General features: G+C 41.9%; 1 protein-coding gene across 1 annotated transcript in view; it reads left to right on the top strand.

Moving 5' to 3' along the window:
- Positions 1 to 19,365, top strand: part of LOC121855735 — a 65,997-nt gene that overhangs the window by 41,288 nt on the left and 5,344 nt on the right. Inside the window, exons 3-5 of the mRNA XM_042350830.1 lie at positions 16,529 to 16,767; positions 18,064 to 18,204; positions 19,044 to 19,265. Of these exons, the coding sequence (XP_042206764.1) occupies positions 16,529 to 16,767; positions 18,064 to 18,204; positions 19,044 to 19,265 (602 nt within the window). The remainder of the gene's footprint in view (positions 1 to 16,528; positions 16,768 to 18,063; positions 18,205 to 19,043; positions 19,266 to 19,365) is intronic.

The following is a 19,365-nucleotide window of genomic DNA, read 5'->3' as shown; positions in this document are numbered from 1 at the left end:
CCTGTATAAGCCCTACACCGAGCTACTCATTCACGCCATTGAACAGTCATACATACATATACATAATTACATACATACATACATACATACATACTAAGCCTTATCCTGAAATCTATTTATTTATTTATTAATTAACTTTCACTGCCTCAATATAAATTCAATGAGGCTGTAGTGAGAACGAGAAAAGAAAAGAACTAATTAAAAGATCAAGTTTCCTTTATACTGGAGAGAGAGAGAGAGAGAGAGAGAGAGAGAGAGACTTGTTAATAAAGCTAAGAAACCCAACACGGACAGGACAAGCACAGAGCATATAGAGCAGCCAAGGTGTGGGTAAAGGTAACACAAAGGAACCTCCCCCTACCTCCACTGTGTACCTACCTCCTCGACACCTCACTGACAAGCCAATTAACAACACACAAGACTAAATACCCTTTAAACCTGACGAGGGAGACCAGCGCCAACACAGGGCACTAAGGACTAGCACACAACTGGATTACACCGCGTGGGGGGTGGGGGGTAAGTAGATGACACGGCTGACAGTTAACCTAGTGGTAACGAAACGACTGACAGACACAAAAGGATACAAGAGATGAAAGATGGAATGAAAACAAGATAAACAGAAAGACGAGAGAGAACCGGTAATACTATGCGACGCTCAGCCAGGGACGACACCACCATCATAACCCAGGCCAGTAAGCCGCGCCAAGAAGCTGCAGGGGTGAACCTTAGTGTGGGTGAAGCAGAACGTAGATGAAGCTCAACGTGGGTGAAGCTCAACGTGGGTGAAGTGAAGCAGCAGTGTGAGGAAAAATTGCCTTGGGACATATGACCGACAAAGAGCAATGACGGCGCTGGTGAATGGCAAACGTGAGGGGAGGCTGAAGTGCGCCCAGACAGGCATAGAGCTAGCTGGCATGGTGTGGGTGAGTGCGGTGTGATGGGGGTAGTGTGGTGCGGTGTGGGTCAGTGTGTGGTGTGATATGGGTGAGTCTGTGGCGTGGGTGAGTCTGTGGTGTGGGTGAATGTGGGTGAGTGTGGTGTGATGAGGGTAGTGTGGTGCGGTGTGGGTCAGTGTGTGGTGTGATATGGGTGAGTCTGTGGTGTGGGTGAATGTGTGGTGTGGACAAGTGTGTGGTGTGGTCGAGTCTGTGGTGTGTGGAGGGGCCAGACTATCGACATTAGAGTTGGCGTGTGGAGGATCTGCGGTTTTCCATTAATTGACTGGACAACCTTTAGCTTACACCCTCCGATGGAAGTTTGATACTTGGGCTAACACAATTACACAGATGAGAGAGACGGCAGCCAAAGACTTACCCAAACTACGACTATAACAACACCTAGTAACCGGATGTCACAACTTAAGCCTCAGGAATCACATGGTGAGATACAAGGACACTGATGTTAAATTAGCACATTGTATTAAGCAGATCTCGTGTTTTTTATTTCACCGTGTAAATGAGAATAACATTTACACTTCAATGTTTAGAATTATATCTTTAAATTCACTTATTTCTAAACGTCATGACAAATTAGCCCTATAAAAGAAAACAGTGTTCTTTTAACATACATTACTAAATACAGTATATATCTTAACTATCAAAACATCATTCTCTATTAAAACAAGTCTTGGTCCTACGCACCCGTTGCCTAAGGCACCATCATCTCGCCGTCAATCGACTCACCGCCCTAGCATTAAAAACACCCACAGGAAAAACAGGTAATCATCTGCTGAGCCACCATCACCCATTCCCACAAAACACGGTAAACAAATTTTCAGACCCCTGAGGCGAAGAAACCTTACGGTAACAAAATCTGACGGAGGGAGAACCATGGCGTGTTTTCTGATGGTAAAATTAATTGAAAAAACAGCCAGTTCTTTTGTCTAACATATAAAGCGAGCCAAATTAAATTCACAAAAGAATCACACACAATATTGTGATGTATGACAGAGATTCCATGTAATACAAAAAAAAATCTCAAAAATAATTAAAAGCTTCGTATTACATCATGAAAGTTTTTAATTGAACAAAGAAATCAAAGCGTAACACACACACACACACACACACACACACACACACACACACACACACACACACACACACACAGTACCGGCAAATATATTTATTAATCTATTTAAGTACTCGTATTTCTTCATCAAATTCTGTTTACATTTTCTCACAATAACAAAATTAACAGTGGCCATTAAGATAATCAACTCACTATTTTCCACATTCTCTAAAATAAAAAATTAAATTGTAACTTCCAAATCCCTGACCATTTTATAAAGTTAATAAAAAGTTATCACATAAAAGTTGGCAGGGAATTTCCAGAGCACAAGTCGGGGTATTTTCCAGGCTTCCCGGGGCTCTGAGGAACAAATCTTCACGCTGATCACACTTTTTATGCCAAACTTTCCTCCTTCACTTACAAGAATCACATAAAAATACAACTAAATTAAAAAAAATAAAATAAATAAATAAACCAAGTATACAATATTATTTTGTGAATACTGAACGACGTAAGAGGACATTTTTTTAGAGGAAAATTATGAGGAAGAAGGACAACGCCGGTGACACCAATACACCTTAAAATTCCTTCCCTTCCTCTCTTTATCACCGTTTTCACTTCCATTCCTACTTTTATTCCCTATATCCTGTTCTTCTTGCTTCTTCCCTCATTATTCTCTCTCTCCACATCGCCATCTTTCCTACTTCCATCCCTGCTCCTTATTCACCTCCCTCCCTTCCTTTCATTAAGCGAGTCTGCAATTTACAAATGTCCAAATGTCATCTTGGTAATGAACATCAGGCACCGTCGATCACCAGACATTCACACGAACACCCGAGTTGTATTTACATATTCATCTAACTCTTGGCGAAACGTTGCCCCTGGGAAATACACCCTCGGGTCACATGAAGATTACACACCCCAGCTTTTGATTTCACCTATAATTAAACATCCTAATGCTTACCTAACTTAACCTAACTCTGTCCAGGTACCGTTAGGATAGTTAATCTTCAGGTGAAATAAGCTTGAGCAGTGTGTGTGTGTGTGTGTGTCAACAATACCTACATCAATGTCTGTCTCTCGGGTGGTGTGGGTGAGAAGTGGAGTGAGACATCAGACTGGTGCTACAAAAAATACAATAACAACGCCTCTATGGTTCCTAAAATTCATAGTAGATGGGGATAGGGGAGAAGGGAGGAGGGGTGAGGGAGAAGGGGGTGAGGGAATGAGGGGAGAAGGGGGTGAGGGGAGAAGGGGGTGAGGGGACGGGAGAGAAGGAGGGGGAGACGGACATTGCTCTCTGTCACCTGTAATGGGAGGCCGTGATCGTCCTCCTCACTCACCCATTTCTCTCCCACTTACTCGGTCTATGTTTGTATTCTCGGCTATATAAACTTCCCTTTATTTTTACTGACGTCAGGTTACGGTTTACTTTCAATTAATTAAATCTATCTGTGCCCATCTGTCTGTCTCTGTCTCTCTTTCGTGTTTGTGTGTGTTTGTGTGTGTGTTAGCATGCGTGTGTGTGAGTGTACGTGTGTAATTAGTGAATCCCTATCCTGTGCAAGCTATTCAAGAACATAATTTCACTACTGTACTCACTTTATGTAACCTTTAACACGGCCGCCTGTTGCCGAAGTAGTAGTGAAGGGGCTGGCGGCATGGTATGAGGGATTTACACTAAGTGGGAGATGGTGACGGAGGAGGTTAGCGCAAGAGGTGGGTGTGAAGTGAGTTGCCTGGCGCCCTCTACTGCCACTTACCTGAAAAAGAAATAAAGAACAGTTAGTGTGGGTAGTAAGAGTGATGATATACTTAGAATAAACACGTTAATATTTTTATAATACCTAGGTGCACTTCTTCACCTGCATCATCGCATATCCTTATTCACTTTTAGTCAATAAAATTCCATCTCAAAGCCATTCAGTTCTCAGATAAACGCTGGCAGACAGCTTGGCTGGGGTGTCTCGCATGCAGAAGATGGGTCGCCTGAAACTGCCAAGATACACGCTGGGAGCCATTGTGCGTCCACATACCCATTACCTCCAAGAATGACGATTCTCCACCGACCTCTTTACTCCTAATCTACATGGTTGGAATAACCGGAGGAGGTGAAAGATGCCGGTAATAGGAAGGGAAGGTTCAGGAAACCAACAAGTGAAGAGGAATAAGGGGGGGTGGGGGGGTGGACAGGTAGAAGATCGATTTTTGTAAATAGGTAAGGGAAGAATGTAGAAGTGGCGGAAACACGAAGGCAACAAGCAGGAAGGACAAAGAGAAAAAGTGACTAAGAAACAGGATGGACTTAGGTGGTAAGGTGACGAGAGAGGGAGGGAGCCTGCAGTCTTCTTCTCCGGTTGGCAATTTGGGTTTTATGGCACAAGAGGGAAACAGAGACCATCACCACGCTCGTGCATCTTCACCACGGCTGCCACGACACCCACAATAATGTGTCTCACCCCCAGTATAATATATATATATATATATATATATATATATATATATATATATATATATATATATATATATATATATATATATATATATATATACCTGTTAGTGTACGACATGAGATGTAACTTGGACATTAACCAACGATTGTACACAAGTAATCAGACTGATAAAAGGAATGTCTGGGAATTAAATGAAAACATTAGAAGCACAATAAATGTGACACAGCGGAAGACGGGGATGATCTGGCTACCCCATTATCGTGGAGCCTTGTTGGTGTGTGGTAATAACCCCCACGCTACCAATACTGGAAACAGTGTTCTCCTTCCTCCTTAGCCCCAGCTGCCTCCCGGGACACAACACCCGCCATAACCCCACGCCTTTGTCACCCTCAACCCGCCACCCGGGAAACAGGTCGGGGCTTCAATAATGGTCAATAGAGAGCAAGGAGGCGGGAGATGAGGTCAAGGCGAGACGTGCGAGGGCAACAGTAAGGAGCCGTGTCTCCAGGCCGACCGCGCCACATGACACTGACGGAGCTCGTCCACCACCTCCCCGAGGTACTAAGAGCCGTTTCGTGGCTCTTCGTTATCTCTCTTCCACACCATCTTCACTCTTCTCCGTCTCTTTTTTTGTGTTCCCAAACACCTCATCTCCTTATTCTTACCAAGCTTCCATCGTTCTCCTTTACCACTGCTTGCCTCTAACATGAGATACAGCCTCACTGTGATATACATCATCATAAAGAGAGTTCTTCGTAATACGTTGCTCGAAGAGCTTATATGTCAGGAAGATTTATCCGTTTACCGAGCTGTACGAGGCTGATGTGCGTAATATGTTCGGGTGGAGATGAGGAGAGGGTTGAAAAATGGCTGCAGTGTGCTTGAGAGGCATTCATAATGCAGCATGTCTTCCACCATACATCCCAGTCTGCTAGAAACTTAACATTCTGACAAAATCAAACAAGTACGCAAATGGACTGCATTAATAACATAATTATCGATTCACCATAAAGTATCTCTCTCTCTCTCTCTCTCTCTCTCTCTCTCTCTCTCTCAGCTGACCGATATTGTCACAAGAAGTTATCAGTTGTACCAAAAAAAAAATCACTGATGTTAATTACTGCATTGTTTCTTTGTCAAATGAGCTAATACATATAAATAATATATCAATTTCGTTAGTTTTTACACGAATAACGATACTTGATAACTAAAACACACCAAACTGGGGAAAAGTGGGATGAAATAAAATAAAAAATTATCCAAGAGTCAGGAATCGTAGAGGGTCTGCAGGAAAAATCTTACCATCAAGCCAAAGTTATACGTAAGCACCACCAGAGGGACACGAGATTCATAAATAAGTATATGAGGCCGCGCTATACTTGGTCCTACTCTGGGAGAAAAACAAATCTGATTGGTTACAACTTCGAGCTTCTGCATGCCAAGGCTCTGCTGTAACTTGTGGGTTCCTAGATGTGCGGTTTGAAGGTTCCTGCCATGGGTCCCGGGGCCTTTGTGTACCATATAGGTTTTAGGTTCTGTAGTTCTTGGGTTAAAAGGTTATATTATTTCCAGAGTTAAAATTAGGATCTGTTTTTCTACATTCCATAATCAGAGACGTCAAAATTTCAGTCTATTATTCCATTCTGATTCTAGTACCCGTGGCATGTGGATTTAATGCAATTTTAATAACTGAATTTGCGTCTATTTCACTTTTATATTCTGTGGACATTACCAAGTGGAAGAGAATGAATGAGTGAGTGAGTGAGGCTGGTGAATCATGTAAGAACAGAGTAAAAGGATTCACATGTTCCTCGATCATGGTCGTGTATAAAGGAGCACACAAAAACAATTTCCCGCTCCCTTCCACTCGGCAACTTCCACACAAAAACGTTTCTCCGATTCCTCACTCCCACCGCGCGTCTCTGGGCAAAAACTCTGGCCACCATCGATCACAAGGTCCACATTTTATCCAGAGGCAACTAGTACGTCCTATTTACAACATGGACATATATCACTAAACAAGCTATAAACGTCAAGAAAATCAACCCCCATAAAAAAATTCTACCTTAGATACACTCCCAACAAAGGTAGACACGATGAAAAATTTCCATACACAATTCTCAACGTTGATGAATTTTTCCATAAAGGGTAAAGTGTATCCATCACCCTCCCTTATCCCACCTTACACAACCATAATGTTTTCCTCAATAGCTCGCACACCCCAGACCTTCCCGTAAAGGCTTCCAGACCCACTCATACTTTGCTCCAGAATCATGCACGGCCCAAACCTAATGCTCGCCCATCCTCCTTCCAGCATAACTAATGATCACGTTCAGATATTTCCGTCAAAATTCTCAGACGTCTGGAAGATCTTACCTATACTGACTCAGCTTTTCTGTTACCACTAAGTGTAGCTCTTTCAGTCAACAAAATCACTTCGGCTATATCAAGTATTTCTTAAAAAAAAAAAACGCAGTATACGCGGACAGATAATAACTGTTTGCCTACTAATGAAACTGTTTGTCGTTTTTATTCATAAATTTCTTCCTCTTTTGTCTCATCTGCATAGGTTGCATTTCATACTTGTCCTTTTAATTTCAATCTTAATTCTATAGTCTTTCTCTCAACTGGTTATTGCGCATCAATCTAAACTCGTGTCTGTCAGTTTTATCACATTTTCTTCATACCTATTTATTATCAACCTTTAATTCTGAACTATAACAACAACTTTCTCTAATAATACTCACTAAAAAAACCTTTTCTATAGTAAGAATCGCATGAAATAAAACGAAAATTTTTCTTCATTTAAGAATGGTGAAAGAGTCGTTAAGACCAGGGCGAGGGGGAAACTTGGGAGAGTTATCGTGTATAATTTACCAATTAAGTTTTTACCTCCTTGGTGGGGAGAGAGGGAGAGAGACACTACTGGAACTCCTCACCAATCACGACAATATTTTTCTATTATTCTTTAACCATTAAATCCTGGAGTGGTTATAGAATTAACATGACAGTATCACCACCTAATACAACGTAGGATTATCATAAGGCTCCGATGTTGTGCTTTCATATTCATTACAAAATCTCCGATTTAAGGGAAAAAACGTCAGTCCCGACACCCCACTGATGGTTCACGTCCGTCCTGGTAACACTGCCACATAATTACGATCTCATGTCCAACACCTGGTGGCTGCTGATGAAGACCCGGGCAATATCACACCCGAGACGCGTCACTCACTCAGGTGTAAGATGGTAGACGTAGTGATTACATAGTGTAGGCGTACTTGTAACCTATAATCTGCCTGCGTTAATTTTTAATCATATGATAAAAAATACGGAAAAAATGGTCAATTCTAAGATACATTTATTTAATTCGATGATCTGCAATTCAGACACCACACAACAAGGGACTCGTACACGTCACATATGCGTCACGGGACACTCCTGCACTGTCACGAAAGTCACACACGTCACGAAAGACTCATGCAAGTCACGGGAGACTCATACACACGTCACGGGAAACTCATACACGGACACAGGAGTCACACACGTCACGGGAGACTTATACACACGTCACGGAGACTCATACACGGTCACAGGAGTCACACACGTCACGGGAGACTCGCCCACATCAACGAGACTCAGGTCACGGAAGACATCTAACAAATGTCAAGGCGAAAGTGTTTTATTATTTAATTCCGGCGCTAAAGTTTGTCCGAGTTTTAGCAACCGGTGAGAGCCAGCACTCCCGGAAGTAATTTAACCACATGGAATGTCGGAGTATTTTAACTTTATAATACTGAAAACACACACACACACACACACACACACACACACACACACACACACACACACACACACACACACACACACACACAAGGAATGAACCAGATGACAATTGTAGGAAGAAAAAAGTCGATCCCATTTTATTTACGATTCTTCGGCGTTTCCTCTGCCTCGTGACACACCGCCTGACACGACTTGAAATACTTTTGAGGAACTGTCCTTTGATAGTGTGTTAATCACGCCCATCAAGCTTTTATTAAGTTCTTTGTTGTATTCCAAAAGGCGACTTAAAATCCCCCCCCCCCCCTGAAAAAAAGATAAAAGCCTGAAGGAACCAAGTCAGTTAAGTACAATACCGGGCATTATTTCGATGTCTAATTTGATCTAGTTTCTTTATAAACACGGCTGGGTGGGGAGGTGCGTCTGCGTCTTGTTGTTGTACGATTCAGCCATTATTAGTGAAACTCCGGTTATTATTTATCAGATTTTTATTTGCAGTTGTACTTCCACACAAGACAACTAATTTTAGGTACAGGTATTAATTTATCCTCTGGGTAAGTGATAGTCATGAATCATTACTTTGGTAAAAACTTTTCCTGTTTTAGGTCGTTGGTTCCCCGTGTATTTTTAATGCAAACTTTTAATATTTTCCTTCTGGGTAGTAGTGATAATACCATGATGCGTCAGGGGTCACTACTCGAGCCAGGAAGTCTAGCTCCCGACATATTGACGCCGCTACTGCTGACAAATGCGCAGACGATTAGATTTTTTCTTCGTCTGATGATAATAGTGGAACCCAACGAGCTACAACCCATCTGAGAGGTACTTCGTCAAGAATAATGGTATGGGCTGTTCCTACAGATCCCTAAAACTTCAGCAATGTCTCTGGCTGTCAGACCCTCACGGATTTCTAACGTAAACTTGAGCTCTCACTTCGGGTGTGTTTGAGGTAGAAGGTTTCCCCTTTTCTCGATCAATAATCTCCCAGCCTCTCGTGACCGGAAGAAAGGTGATTTGTATCGCCCAAAAAACTTACACACCAGATTACGTCACAACTTGATCTTGGTGTGCCTGTTGGGTCATAGTTTCTCTGAGCCTACGGTAAAATCCGCTATACCCTTAATTCAATTCGTAAAGTGTGTTAGGAAGGCAACACGTGTTCTAACTTATTCTCTCAAGTTTATTTCTGCAACACTGGTGAATCGAGTCGGTAGTTATGGATCCAGTCTCTTTACTTACTGAACAAATTTAACATATAATAATAATGAAAATGGTGATGATAATATTAACAATAATAACATAATACCGTTCACAACAACCCATCGTAAATTACAGCCAACATAGGTTTCTTCTTATTAATACCAAAGGCTAAAATAAACCAATACGTTTAACCAGATTATGATCACGGGCGAGACTTGATAAATTACTCCCAATTTTAAGATAATGACCCATTATTAGGAGCTCGGCTAAAAACACTACCACTACTCTAGCCCTCACCGTGAAAACAGCATTAATTTCTTATCAGCTTAATTAGATATGTATTTATACTGTTAAAACACAATAGCATGACATTACCCAATAACCTTTAATTAAACCCAAATGCATTTTAAAAGGTATAAACAATTCCAATACTAGACATTAAATCACCATCCAAACTTCACCTGACCTGACCTGCCCCGCCTCGACTATGAATCACTGACACTCGGAAACTTGCTGGGGATATTAATTTGACTCATAAACCACTCACTATACCAAAGCTGGAGAGACAATTATCTTATAAATATTCAGGTCTAAAACAAAATTTCATCGGTAATATAATTTAAGCACCCATGACATCCACACCTGAAGATAAGACACCCTAGATTATTTCACCAGAAGATTTATTAACTTTCGCTACCTGAGGTGGTTAGGTTAGGTTAGGGTGATCCAATTTCAACACATAACCCCTCCAGTGTGTGGCGTGAGGTCGACCTTCAGCCAACACGAGGCTCACCTTCAACATCACACTTGAGATGACAGAGCGAGCACACACACACACACACACACACACACACACACACACACACACACACACACACACACACACACACACACACTTCCTGAAGATATCTCTGTCCTTTCCCAGATGTTTTTTATTTAATTTTTTACTATACATAACTATTTCATGATAATGTAAATATGTCCTCTCTCTCTCTCTCTCTCTCTCTCTCTCTCTCTCTCTCTCTCTTTCTTTCTTTCTTTCTCCCCTCTCCCTCTCTCCCTTCCACCCAGCAAGAAAATTTACGAATTTCTAAAGGGTAATTCTAGGGGCAGGATTTCCCCTTAAGGCCCAACAGGTCTAAATCGGCTTTTCCTTTGAATCAATAACAGACCAGTCAAGACCATAAGCCCCCCACGAAAGCGAGCCAGGTAGAGGGGGGGATTGGGCATTCCTATTTATTTTCCTTTATCCTCAATATTCATAAAAAAATAAATTACTTTAAGGTTATTTTGTCCTAAAGAGAGTTCACGTTTAACCCAAGTTCCAAAGCAAGTTTTTTGAGTCATAAATAAAACCTAATTTTTTTATTGGTTTCATATAAGGATTTAATTTATATAAGCGTTATTTTTTTTTCTAGCGTGGTTTTGATTTACGGGTAAAAATACACTAACACATACAGTAGAGTTACTTTAGAATGTCTCGCGGCACAAGAGACGGCCAAGTAAAGTCTCTTTCACATTTGCTTCAATAGCCGCTTACTTCTTTTCAAACTTGGTACGGCTGAAGAATGTTTATGCTGACGAAAGGTTTTTGTTTATTTTCTTGGAAACATTTGACCGTAAGAGGGACAGTACAATGACCGTACGAGGGACAGTTTTTTATAATGACGAATTCAATTTTTTATAGACAATTCTCGTATCACCTGAATATTTGCTCCCCCAGCTTATTTTACGCAAGATTAAGCTGCACTCTACAGCTACCTATGGGTTTTGGTTAGGTTAGGATACAATTAGTGATAAATCTTAAAAGTGAAATAAGCTTGAGGGCTAAGCTTGAGGGCGCAGCTTGGGGGGAGGAGAGGCCTAAACTTCACGATATCCCAATTTTGTTCCAATGAATAAAGACCCACTACCTCAAGGGAATTAACCCCTAATACCACCTTACAATAGGGTAGATTCTGCCTGGGTTTTGTTCAATAACCCAGACAGCATAACTTATGACCCCCATCACAAGATCCTGGAGTCAAGTACATAATTACCCAACAGATGAGGATGGTTAAATTACTACCTTCACTAAACGAGGCACTTACGGGGTACTGATAACGAGCCAATTGTTTACCCACTCGTCCAGGGTTAACTTATTAAGGGGTCAAGAAATCAATAAACAGGTGATGCCTGTTCTCGATGCTGGGAATCTTTGGTAATCGACGCAGTTATCTATCTATATGGTCGTTCTGTTCTCTCTTCACTGGCATCACTTACTGTCTTCCTAACCTTCCGTCTCTCTACCAGTCGCCTTCCTTCATCATTACCCATCTAGGTGTTAGTGCTCTCTCGTTCACTTCCTCTAATTATCATCCGCTTCGCAATTAGTTTTCCTGTATATAACTCGCTCAACAAGTTAGTAATTGGTGTAGAATGGCCTCTGGGGTCATCACCCGTCCCTTTTAGAACAGGCAGGTGGTTGGTCTTGGTTAATTTAATGAAGGCAATTCCTGGTCACAGATGTAAAGTACAGATGAACGCGAACCTCTGTGTCGATCTCCCATGCAGACACACAAGCATGTCGAACAAATATTGACCACCACAGACGTACACATACGCCTGTCAGCATACACACATACACATAATCAGATACCTTATTAATGCTAACAATAATACAGTTAACAAGATTCTTTCAGTGATCTTGTTACCCATCCCGTCTTCACATACAGCATTCTAATCAACCCAAAACTTCCAGATACAACCCAGTGATATCATGTCATGTCATATTATAACTTTCTGAACAAGGTTGATATAGGTATGTGAGCCAGACGTGTGGTGTGTGTGGAGGGGGGGTTACAGAGGAGTAAGCTTAAGCATCAAATCAGTGGGAGCAGTTCTCAGTTTGGTTAAGGCAGAGCAACACGCCGATGCTGGGACCTCCACCCGACGTATTGATTCCTCCCCGCCTGCCTGCTGCTCCCGCTGGCCCTAATGCTGCTGCTGCTGCTGGCAATGCTATCCCCTGCTCCTGCTGCAGCTGCTGTTATTTCTTATTGTTTTGTTGTTACTGGCATCATTGGTCCTGGTGATGGTAGTATTAATTCTTGTTATGGGTGATGCTTCTCCCACCGTTGGCTCTGCTGCTGATGATATCACAGCTCATATTGTGTCTATTCACCTGTTGTTGCTGCCACTGTTGGCGGCATTATCTCAGCTCTCCTGTTCTTCTGAATGGCTCTTACAGTTGGTTCCTATTTTATGAGATGCTATCTGCTGTTGCCAGTGTCTCCCCCTACTGCTACTGCCTCTACTGATACTTTCCCTTCTGTTGGGTCTCTCTACTACACACTCCTACCCGTTGCTAATGTTATTATTGCTATTGTTAGCCCCGACGGTGTCTTACTGACCTTGTTTTGCCCCCCCCCCCATTTTTTTACCCTCCAGGGATGACCTTCTGCCTTTCACCGCGTTAGCCCTCTTGACCCTCCTGTGTAAACATTCCATCTTTTTTTCCCTTCGTTAAATCTTTATTCAATTTTCTTTCACCTTTTTCTTTCTCCTGGTTTTCTTTTTCACCCTTGTTCAATTTTTTTTTCGTTTCTTTTCCTCTCTTGTTCAAATTTCTTTCGTTTCTGTCTTCCTTTTGTTATCTTTTTATCTCCTAGTTGCTGCCATTAGTCCGTATCAGTAGTATCTTCACTTTTATCCAACTGTGACTCAGGCCTTCACTTTTTTCATTCCATGCCAACTTTATCGTCATGTTCTTTTTCCATTCTTCTGTTTGTTCTAGGCTATTCCTTCACTGTACTTCCTTTCCTTCCTCTTCCTCCGTTCTCTAATCTCTCTTTCTCCTTAATCTCTCTGACACTGTTCCCTTATGCCTCTTCCTCTTCTCGATTTTCTTCCTCCTCCACTCTCTCCCTTCTGCCACTCCATCACCTTTCCACCCTTCTGCCACTCTTCCACCCTTCCCATCGTCTCTTCCACCCTCCCCCTTCTGCCACTCCATCACCTTTCTCCTTTCCACCTTCTCTCCCTCTGCCCTGCTGCTCTTCTTCTCTCCCTCAAGTACCATTATTCTTAAATTTGGACAAAGATTTAGCCAGCCGCTCCTTCCCAGGTCTCATTTTCCAGTTACTTGAATGTCTCCCGGCTGAGTCTTCCAGCTGCAACGCTCCTACCAAAACAATAACACCACCTTCCTCTTAAACACATTTTCCCTGTTAAGACTCTACTATCTTAACACACACACACACACACACACACACACACACACACACACACACAGTGGTATCCTTAGCCCCTAGCTTTTCTTTCTTGTCTGGAGATGTGACCATTTTTTCGCCTATCTAAAAACTGTCCATTACAGTGAGGGGAACACAGCCGTATCACCCACCTTCCTCAACACTTTTTATCATTCCACAAAAATTTTCTTTCTCTCTCTCTCTCTCACACACAACATATTTCCTCTCTCGTGTTAATTTCCTCGCTTTGTACTTCTATATTTCCCCAATTAAAACAATCAAACTTTCCTTTTTTGTACAAGCTAATTTTTTCCCTGCCCTTAAGTCATTCACTTCCTTCAAAAAGAATAATTTCCTTAAAACCGTCTTCTTTTATTTTCATTTATCTGTTTTGCTGAGGGAATCATGCTGAAGAGGCTGTAACCCCACACACACACACACGGTTACGATTAAGGCGTTTGTCGAAATACACTCCATACAAACAATCGAGTAATATCTCATTTGTTAGTTATATATATATACAAATAATTCCCTATGGCGGACACACAGCCCCTGTACAATAACTCGATGTTTACGGGATTATTTTGAAAAGGGGGGAAAATCTTAATCCATTTTTACCTAGTTGTAAAAGGCCTCCATTTTCTGATACAAAGGTTGAAAAGGTCTCTTAAAAGTATAGCAATATTGTGTAGCTTTTTTTCACTAGTTCTCGAGAGACAGTGTATCTAGGATGGCCATTGTCTTTATAAAGTTGTGTAGAGATTTCCGACTCTAGCCACCATCCGGCCTCCCCTCCACCATCCGGCCTTCGCTCCACCATCTGGCCTTCGCTCCACCATCTGGCCTCCCCTCCACCATCTGGCCTCCCCTCCACCATCTGGCCTCCCCTCCACCATCCGGCCTCCCCTCCACCATCCGGCCTCCCCTCCACCATCCGGCCTCCCCTCCACCATCTGGCCTTCGCTCCACCATCTGGCCTCCCCTCCACCATCCGGCCTTCGCTCCACCATCCGGCCTCCCCTCCACCATCCGGCCTCGCTCCACCACCTGCCTCTTTTATGGACAAACATCCATCACTGTTTATACTGACCTGTTACCATCACCTCTCTATACTGTTTTATTACAACATGTCTTCTTCCTTCTTTCGTTCAATTTCTGGGATAAACGAAGGTCACCAAAATTAGACATTACCTATGTTTAACCTTCATTTGTTCATCATCCCTCACGCGCTCAAAACATTTTAAACCTCTGAAAGCAGAAGCTCTTCCCTGGGACGGTACAAAGTTACTATCGAGACTGGCTAATGTATAAGGCGGCCGTAATAACCAAACACACTATAAAACCGATATACCACCTATCCATTCTTCACAACTATCAGGATATAACAGTTACAAATAATCCATCAGACTGTACAAATATACAACAAATCCTTCAATGGGAATTATGTAAAATAAAACACACTAACCACACAGCCTTGTAATCTGTAACTGAGCCCAAAAATACAATAAGTTTTGCTTTTGACGACATGACGTGACACAGGATACATGCAGAGTCTGTGTTTACTGGCAGTAGAGGACGGAGGGGGGTTTTCATTGGCAGTGGAGATGTGCTAAAACACGACAGGCTGAAGGGAGTTGAGTAAGCTTCTTTGTTTACTTCTGATGTTCACTGTGCTAACCTACATCTCCTCCACATTTTTTGTTTATCTTTACAAAGCCTGTCTCGTCTCCCCTTAAATTACTTGAAAATTTCTCAGAATCTCATGAATAAATTACAAAACCTCTTCAAGTTAATTTTATCCTTCATACTATAGCCTTAAGTTACTATGTTGAATTAGGGACTCTTAAAACCACTGTCTAGGCCACGTATACCTCAGACCACACTTAAGGCATTCATTAACAGAGGATCAGAGAAGATGACAAATAAGGTACAAAACTACGACACATTAATCATCCACATCTACCGTAGAACTTAATGCCTATCAGTCATTCCACCATCTAGCTAAGTCACGGCATAATTTTTACCTGAATCTCATATTCTTGTGTCGCATTAAAATATACTACTGTACCGAGATTGCCTTTAATGAGTTGGTTGTGTACGTTCAGGAAAATATAAGGCAATTAGAGAGTTCAGCTGATGATGATATAATAATTAGCTGTGCAAGTGACATCGGTCAGTAGAGGTGGTTGTTATGACCCAACAAATCACTAATTAGTATCCTAGGGTGAGGCATGTCATTTGTTAAGTGATCTCTGTAATACAACCTCCTCGAGCATAACACCACTGTGCCACTAATTCTTAGTTTCATCTTATACGAGAACAAGAAATAAATCTATATGTCTGACATGTATCAACTTTCCAGCGAGTTATGTTGAATTAGTTTGGTGGAAGACTCACCCAGAACCAACTTAGAAGGGCAATTGTTTTATAAATCAACTTGTAAACAAGTTCCCGATCAACACGCTCGTTTTCCCCCATAGCCTGTGTGGTTTACGTACATTTTCTGTGGTGGTCCTGGGCTGACAGGAGGGAACTGATCTATAAGACGCTACTCCTCACCAGTAGTAATGACGCCCACAGTCCTGGTGTGGAGCACTGTGGCATTGCCTGTCTAACCGAATATTGACACCCGGCATGATGCACGTACACCACAACTGCATAACACACTAACCCTCCAAAACTATATGAAATCTCTATTCTTCAGGTACTTCTTGTTGACATTTTCATTACTTACCGTCTCACATTACTAACACCATAGATCACCACCTATACAACAGTGCTATATGGAGTCATGTCACGTGAATAACATATTGTTGCAGACACACCCACTTAACAGCCACCCTCTCTCTCCCCCAGCGCCCTTGGGGACACGCCGTAAGGATGGAGCCAGTGGGGAAGGCAGTGAAGGTAGTGCCCCTGGGGAGGAAGACCCCCTGGCTCAGACTACCGCTGGGCAGGAGGCACAGCAGCAGCTAGAGCAGAGTCAGCAAAAGCAGGAACAGCAGCAGGTGGAGCCAGAGGAGCCAGAGCTGCCCAGCGAGCCTGAACTGCCACCTGATGTTCTTCACAAACACGATGAAAATATCGTGTTTAAGGTGAGTTACTCCGCATGTTACTGATGGTAATATCAAAATAATTCTTCTTGTACGCTAAAGCCTTGTTTTCATTAATTAAAATCAACACTGTTAAATATTAAAAAATATTAAATACGATAGTAAAAGTAAACAATTTCAATAATTAAAGAGAACGTACAGTTTATCAAGCCAAACTCACTTGTAAAAGAGAGAGCCACCGGAAGGTAGGGTCTATGGAGTCAGAAATAAATCCTAATTTAATTGCCAACTTCACATAAGAAATAAGAAATCTCTTCAAATGTCAGTTTTTCATTAAGCAACAACCGGATTTAAGTCTTTAAAAGAGGAATGCCAGGGAGTATAAAGCAAAATGCTCTCTCTCTCTCTCTCTATCATCATAAATGACTTGGCTCCAGGTCACAAACTGTCCACTAATGTGCTCAAGCTAGAAAAGTCTGACCTAAAACAAGATGAAATACTGAAATTGCACTAAGCCTTGGGGGCACAGGGGGGCAGCGTAGTCACCACTAAACTCGATCGTATTCACTTCTCCAACTGTAAAGTTAGGTACCCATTAACTATTACCTCCTCTGTATTCACTTGGCTGCAGCATAACCGATGAAATAGCACACAGTAGTTAAAAATAAGCTTAATGAGAACAATGCTCTAACTGCCCACTGTTACAGATTACAATAATAATAATAATAATAATAATAATAATAAATTCCTCCTCGAATTAATATAGATCTCAAGAAATGAGCCTAGAGGCAATGGATAAAATACTGACTTTTGTGTTTAACAGATGTAGAATCACAGCAGCAAGCTACCCAAATCACGATACCCTAAACTCCAGCCCTGCGATGAACAGTGTAAATAACAGCAGTATTCGATTGCAGTCTCGCTCTTGGCCTTATCTTGCATGAACATTCAAGCTGATGCCGTTTTGCATAAATTTACATACAATACACCTAGTTAGCCAAGTAACTTGGAAACACTCGTTAATTGACTAAGCTGCTTCTGTAGCTGGGGTATGTTTCTTTAATATAATTTGGACGGGAGACACACAAGCATCTAACGCTACATTACACAGCAGTATATTGTGGCACAAACTGTTTTTGTTAACAAGTTTCAGCAATTTTCCAGATCGATAACATTTCAGAGACATTTATAGATGAACTGCCACACTATTCACATGAGCAACTTTGTTTCATAGACAAACTCTGCAGCAGTGTTGTCACCATATACGAGAGGCCAGTAAGAAAACTGGGGACGAGAGACTGGTGAAGACATCCTGTTAATCTACTCTCCTGTTCCCAGGTACTGACGCAAGAGTACAGCGACGCAGCCGTCGACCTTCTGTGTAATCATTTCTTCAAGGACGAGCCCCTGGGGAAGGCACTCTATCTCGACAGCCCGAGGGAGGTCGACCACTGGCTCTCTAAGGTCTTGCCTCACATGGTAAGTAAACACTCAACATGTCATTATCAATATTTATTAATTTATTTTATGACCCATTTTGGAGACTGCAAAGTACCGAAATGGCAACCAGTCAAGTTTTCCCGTTAACATTTAGTCCAACAGCTAAGACTTAACACTTTCCACCAGCTCAACCTTCAGACTCCAGTAATTAATAAGATCCATTAAGACTTTCCTGCTAGCTCAACACAAGACCTTCATAAGAGTGCCGCTCTTTTCATCTCCTCAGAATCAGAACTTAGAATACATTTCTTGTTAGCAACTTTAATTTATCAATCAATACAGGCTTCTCGCTCTCGACCACACACTGCTACCTGGATATTAATGCATTATGTGTTGTTGTAATTAAATTTGCGTTATGTAACCACCAATGCTATGGTAATCGTTTTAATACTAAGGTCAATATTCCTTTCCTGGTATTAAGTCCACTGTCATCATAAGAACGTCAACATAGCCTTTTACAAACTTTCAATTGCTGTTTCACCATAGCTACAAGTTGCCCTCATAGCTAGTCTTCCATTCGCCACTTTTCCAGCCCAATAAATCTGTGTTCAAGCTTACCACCAAGAGGCTAAGTCTGATGTCTTCACTTTGTCATGGCCTCCTCTAGATATTTTATTTTAAAACTTCTCGCAAGTTTTATTTTATTTTCAATTATAAAGTTTAGTGATTACCTTCTTACCACCTGTGATCCTTGAGGCACTTCTCCCTCATCATACTGTGCCTAAACTAGTCTCACACTGATCCCTCAATTTATCTTCAAGTGCCTCAATTTCTCCCGCTGTCCTCCTGAAGGGGATCTGGTGATTTCCCTCCTACAGATCAGTCACGGGGTGTCGGTGATGGCGATAGATGAATCAGCTAACGGGCGGCTGGTGGGTGTGGCCATCAATAGCATCAAGAGGCGTGGCGACGCCCCAGGGCCTGACGATTTCCTCGCCTGGATCGACCCTAAGAAGGATCCTAAGATGTTCAAGATCATTTCCTTCCTCACGCAACTCGCCAGCGACATAGACTTCTTCAGCCAATATAGCGTCGAAAAGGTACCGAACTTTATTCAGTGACATAGAATATACATTAAGTCCGAAGTCAACAAGAAAATATAAGCCATAGAGAAAGTCAAAGAATTTTTAAACCCTAATA

Source organism: Homarus americanus, unplaced genomic scaffold (genome assembly GCF_018991925.1).
Source record: "Homarus americanus isolate GMGI-L3 unplaced genomic scaffold, GMGI_Hamer_2.0 scaffold15894, whole genome shotgun sequence".
Taxonomy (NCBI): domain Eukaryota; kingdom Metazoa; phylum Arthropoda; class Malacostraca; order Decapoda; family Nephropidae; genus Homarus; species Homarus americanus.
The sequence above is the reverse complement of the archived record's forward strand: the minus strand, read 5'-3'. Positions and strand labels throughout refer to the sequence as shown.